Source organism: Vombatus ursinus, unplaced genomic scaffold (assembly GCF_900497805.2).
Source record: "Vombatus ursinus unplaced genomic scaffold, bare-nosed wombat genome assembly UNPS02014782.1, whole genome shotgun sequence".
In the NCBI taxonomy this organism is placed as follows: Eukaryota; Metazoa; Chordata; class Mammalia; order Diprotodontia; family Vombatidae; genus Vombatus; species Vombatus ursinus.
The window spans coordinates 1,821,402-1,827,401 of record NW_020954560.1 but is presented as its reverse complement, the minus strand read 5'-3'; the positions used below and the strand labels follow the sequence as shown (position 1 = coordinate 1,827,401).

The 6,000-nt window shown below is 42.0% G+C and overlaps 1 protein-coding gene across 2 annotated transcripts in view; it reads right to left on the bottom strand.

The window, feature by feature from the left end:
- Window positions 1-6,000, bottom strand: part of TBX15 (T-box 15) — a 152,957-nt gene that overhangs the window by 14,568 nt on the left and 132,389 nt on the right. For both annotated transcript variants that reach the window (XM_027866767.1, XM_027866766.1), the window contains exon 7: window positions 2,063-2,160. In XM_027866767.1, coding sequence (XP_027722568.1) covers window positions 2,063-2,160 — 98 coding nt within the window. The remainder of the gene's footprint in view (window positions 1-2,062; window positions 2,161-6,000) is intronic.

Below are 6,000 nucleotides of genomic sequence, written 5' to 3'. Positions count from 1 at the left end.
GTGGACTATCTCTCCATCAGTTCTGTGTGGGTTAATCAGAAGGCAGGCATGAGAGTGGGCAGTGAGAGCATGGTTTGCTGAATGGATTTGGCTGTCTAAATAACTGTCATCAAAGATCAGAGTGGGAAGAATGATGATTTGGTCAAATGGCACCATTTTGATCAGCAACAGTAATCAAATGGTAGGTTCAGCTTAGTAGATAGGATGGGATGTTCCATGACCAATCAAATTGACTTCCCCCACCTCTCCCAATTCCTTACATTTCTCTCCCTTTTTAAGTTTTTGTATAGAAAAGATAGTCATGGTTTCTGCATTTTTTAAAAGTCTTAATTATGAGATGGGGTCAATAGCTTTATCAGACCGCCATGGCACCAAAAAATGGTTAAGAACCTTTGGACTAAAAGCATCAACAACTATGGCTAGCAGTGGTGTGCTGGTAAATGTTTAACAACTAGCTCTCCAGAAAAATAAAACACTGTACATATGTTTAAGTTAAATTTGTATTACTGACATTTTCTCTATCATTTTAAGTCTAGATAATCAACATAACAATAAATCAAGTGATGATTTGTAGCCTTGGCCGATTTCTGAGATATAAAAGCTCACACTGAAAATTTAATAATTGGCTATATTGTGCCTATTTGAGCTGACTCCAGCACACTCCTGATTGTTAGTAACCTTTTAGGAGAGCTATCCTACAGGTCTTATGGCAACTTTCATTTTGACATTACGGGAGTGAGGTGAGTCAGGATGCCGGAGAGCCTTGATACTGATTGCAGGCGGGCCACTGGCTTAGGAATAAAGGAGAATGGGAACACAGGATCTAGTTTACCAATCCTGGCCTATAGTCTAGATCAGACCACTCAGTCCGGCCCATACCCCGAGCCTGAAACACTTCTGAATGGGGGCCCAAACCAGATTAAAACATAACTGAGAAATATTTAACAAAATAAATTAAAATACAATAATAGATAGATTCTTATTGTTCAGTTGTTTTTCAGTCGTATCTGATTCTTTGTGACACCATTTGAGGTTTTCTTGGCAGAGATGCTGGAATGGTTTGCCATTTCCATCCCCAGCTCATTTTACAGAGGAGGAAACTGAAGCAAACAGGGTGAAGTGACTTGTCCAGGGTCATACAGCTAGTAAGTGTCTGGAGCCATATTTGAACTTAGGAAGATGAGTTTTTCCTGACTCCAGGCCCAGAGCTCTATGCACTGCTCCACCTAGCTGTCCTAATACATAAATGATATTACATTTTAAAACTAAGTCAATATACAGCCCCTAGGGATCCTTACATACAGATTAATGGCTCCCATTTCTTTTTTAGTTTGAAACTATGTATCTAGACTCTAGAAGATAGGAGTTGGAAAAAGGGGGGCAAAAAAAAGCCTGTTTGAAAGGAAAAGAGAGAGAGCATATAGGCTAGCTGCATCTGAGGTTTCACTTGAAATATGTGTAGTTTATTTTCAGGCAGTTCTTTTGGAAGTTCTCCACATCTTTCCTTGAGAACAATCTTGTTCCAAATAAAACATAAAGTAGTAAGCAAAGGAGGTAGGGAGTCTCAGTGGGCTAAAACAGTAGACTTGGGGTAGAGAGTCAATATTTAGCTCCCCCTAGTCACTGGGAGACCTCAAGCAAATGATGACACCCATCTCTCTGTGATCCAGGACCCTTATCTATAAAATGGCAACTACATTGATAGTGGAGATGACATTGTAGGAAAATCTATAAATTATCGGTGTTCTGTTAAATACTTAGGAGGAAAAGGAGGAAAAATGAAATAACTAACCTTCCTCACTGGGGGCGCTGAGGTAGCTTCTGAAGGGCAGAGTTAGTGCTACCTAAGAGAACCAGATCTGAGGGGTTGTTCCTATCCCCCATCCAGCCAAGTGATGATGTTCCAGTTACTTATGTGGTTCCCAGGTTCTCTTCATTTCATAGCCATCGGCACAATCCCATGACTCAGCTGGAGGCCAGATGTCCCAACTCCAATTCTGTACCTTGTCCCTCCCCTGCCCCTACCCTGTCCCCAGCCAGTGACCATTATCCAGTGGCTTACCTTGCTGTTTCTGCATGGTGGTGAAATCCTCGAAGGTGAGTGTGCGCACAGGTGGTCTCCAGAAAGCATATGTTTCCATAATGGCCTCCAGTCCAGTCCTATGGAATGAGAAGAAAGCCAGGTGAAGAAGACATAAATAAGGCCAAGAAATGCATTGAGTTCGACAGAAAGGACAGGCCTAACTTCTCTCACCTGGCGAGCGGTGGGTGCATGCCTCACCGCTGAGAGATCGCCTCTGCCAGAGTAAATTAGCCTAGAAAAGCACAACGCACTGATGCCATCAGCTCACAGAAACAAAAAAAAAAAGGAATTTGCCCAGTCTGAGACCATCTAGAAACCAATCCAAGACCCTGCTGCTATTGCATTCTGGCCTGCTAGCAGATTGTGTCACCCTGCAGGTAGTAACATGGGCTAGATAAGAAAAACCATCTAGGGTCTTCTAAATCTTCCAGTGACATTGAGGGTAATGTTGAATAACTACCTAATCTCCCCTTCACCTCTCTTTGATCCAAAAACAGTAAGAGCTTTCTTCTGCCTCCCTTAATGGCTACCAGTCATGCAGGACTGTCCCAATGGGCAAGGCAGTGGTCTTTAGAACATCAATGGCTTAAAAGATTTACTAGACGAACAAATACAGGTGATACAGATTTCAAGCACAGGAGCCATGGAAATGGTAGCAGCCCCTAGATGACTGGTTCTGCTTACAGACTATCCCTCATAGCCTACATTTGGGGAAGCAACTCCTATGGAGAAGGGGCCAGCCAGCTCCAACAACCACCACCCACAGAACAGACAATCCAGGCTATAAAGATGCCACCCTGTGGGGTAGACAGGATGCAGCATGTGCCAGGTAGGTCAAACCACCACCACCACCACCTTGACCCAAATCTCCTCTCAGACCCTAAAGGAAATAGCCCAAGACCCTGAACCCAAGAACCTTGGGAATAGCAATGCTTGCAGCCCAGTGCCCTCAGCCACCATTGAAGGAAGCAACCCCTGTAAAGATAGAGCCAGGCAGCTGCTCCAGTGGATGCCACAGGCACAGCTTCTGAAAAGTCTGCCACAAAAGTCCTTGGGGGCAAAGACCATTTGCCACAAAATGATTCATAATCAGAAACTGAAGAAGAGACAGTCACCATCAGCTTTGCCACTGTACCCTAAGGACTTCTCCATCTGACTTGCAGCTAAAATCTTCCATATAGGTTGCCTCCCCCATTTGTCATTCACTCAGTAGATAAACATTTTTAAGTGCCTACTATGTGCGAGATACTGTGCTAAGCATTGGAAATACAAAGAAATGTAAAAGACAGTCCCTGTCCGCAAAGTGCTCACAGTCTAATGAGGAAGTCCACATACAAACAACTCATGCAGAATGCAAACAACATACAGGATAAGTGGGAAAGAGTCAACAAAGGAAAAGCAATAGAATTAAGGGGGACGAGGAAAGTTCTTGAGAAGAGGGACTGTCTTTTCTATTTGTATCTCCAGTGCTTTGCATATAGTAAGCGCTTAATAACTGCTTTACTCATTCATTCATTCATTCATACAGCGTATACAAAAACTCAGTAACGAAGGAAGGCCAGTCAATGGAAGATAAATGCCTTAAGGGCATGATCAATAGAATTTGCTGTTTCTGCTAGAAGAGGTGATCTGAAACCAATGCTTTCTGAATGTACCAGGAATCAAATAGTCGGTCAGTTATCAAGCAATTATTAAGTATCTACTGTAGTGCTAGACACTGTGCTAAACACTGAGGGTAGGTACAAAGACAAGTGAAATAGTTGTCGCCTTGAGGATTTTATAGCTTATGAGAAAGATAGCATGGACATAGGTGTATATAATAATAACTAGAATTTCTGTATAGTGCTTTGAAGTTTGCAAAGTTAAGATACATGCAAAATAGATACAAGTGGATGGAGGTGGGGCCCTAACAGCTGGGGAGAGTAGGAAAGGCCTCATATAAATGGCGACGCTTGAGCGGAGTCTGGAAGGAAACAAGGCATTCTAGGGGGAGGACAGTCTCGGCACAGGAGTCTAACTTGGTCAGTGGAAAAGCAGAGAGATGGGAAATGCTTCCAAAGTCAAATACAGCTCTTCCTAATATTTTCCCAAGCTATTAGGATTAAGGAATCAGGCTGGGAACCAGATAAGTAGTCACTGGGACCGGATTCTTGGACTTCTCTGACTATAAGGAAGACCTTTAGGGCAGTTCTTTTTAGACAATTTGCTTCTGGATCTGGCTGAAATGAGAATCTTTCCAACTTGAGGGAGAGAAGAGGGACACATGCATTAATGCTCATCCAATTATCTCTCTAAAACACATGTGAAAAATGCATTAATTCAGAAGTAGCTAGATTTCCTAACAGGCAGTCTCTTACTGAGCCATCCTCTTTTCAAAAGGGGATTTGGGATTAAGGAGTCAGGTTAAATCTGGAACAAAGTTTCTTTTTTGGGGGCCTTCTCTGATTCTTAGACAAGGACTTAGTTTTTTTCTCTCCTAAACTTTGTTATCTTCCCAATACCTAGCATAAAGTAGGCATTTCATGGGTAGCTGGGTCGTGTAGTGGATAGAGTATCAGGCCTGGAGTCAGGAAGACTCATCTTCCTAAGTTCAAATCCAGCCTCATACCCTTACTAACTGTGTGACTCTGGGCACTTCACTTAATCCTGTTACCTCAGTTTCCTCATCTGCAAAATCAGCTAGCGAAGAAAATGGCAAACCACCCCAGTATCTTTGCCAAGAAAACCTCAGAGTCACAAAGAGTCTAACATGACTGAAAAATGACTGAACAAAAGGCATTTCATATCTGTTTGTTGCGTTTCTTTGTATAGCCTGTATTTATTTATGTCATATTTATTTATATGTCATAACAAAAATTTGTGGTTTTGCCTTTTTTTATATCCCCAGTGTTTAGCACAGTTCCTGGCATATTGTATGTACTTAATAAATATTTGTTGACTGACCGAAGGAAGGTCATATAGCAGACAGCCCTATGCTATGGACTTGTTGAGGTGACTGTGATGCCCTTTCCTGATACAAAAAAATCTTTCTTAGGTGGAATCTATACTGTTTGATCTCAAAACACTCCCATCTTCTCCACATTCTTCATTTCCAGGTATCCCGGTATAACGGAAAGAGTTTTGGACTTGAAGGTCTCAGCAGAATCCTAACTCTGATGCTAAGTTGCTGTGTAAAAATTGGCAAGTCACTTCATCTCTCTCAGTCTCATTTTCTTCATCTGTAAAATGGGGATAAAAATGTCCATACCTACTTCACAAGGTTGCTGCGAGGATCAAATGAACTAAGTTATGTAAAGCATTCTGTAAAATTATAATGGGCAGGGTAGCTATTGTTATTATTGCCATTATATTCAATCCTGTGCCCCAGAGAGCAAAGCTAGAGATGTGTTACAAGTGCAAATCAATATCCTTTCCATAGAAGAGGCTTCAGAATCCCCTTCCTTGGGTTTCTAACATGCTAATTGGCTTTTTGTGTTAGTGTATCATTAGTTTGCTTTATCAGTTAACTTTCTAATGTCATCCCTGGCATCTCGGAGGCTTTAAATACACAAGGCCTGGCAAATCCAACCTGTATTTTAAGAAAAGGTTCTGAGGGGAGGTATTGCCTAGTGTTTATTAGCTGTTAATCTGTTAAAAGCCGAAACAGAAGACCTCTTCACGTGGTCAGCCCGCATTAATGCTGAATACAACATGTAGAATGATTTGGTGGAGAGAGCTCCTAAACAACAAGAAGAGGGGGAAAGAAAGTTAAGCCCAGTCGCAGTGGACAAAAAGGCATAGAAGACTTAGATCTGATCCCACAGAGCCTAATTTTGGATCTTTGACAGACCACCATGACAATAGCTTGTGATTCTCTTTGAAGACATTGGAGGCTCATTGCAAATGGCAGGATCTTCATGTAGGATGCCTCCATCTCC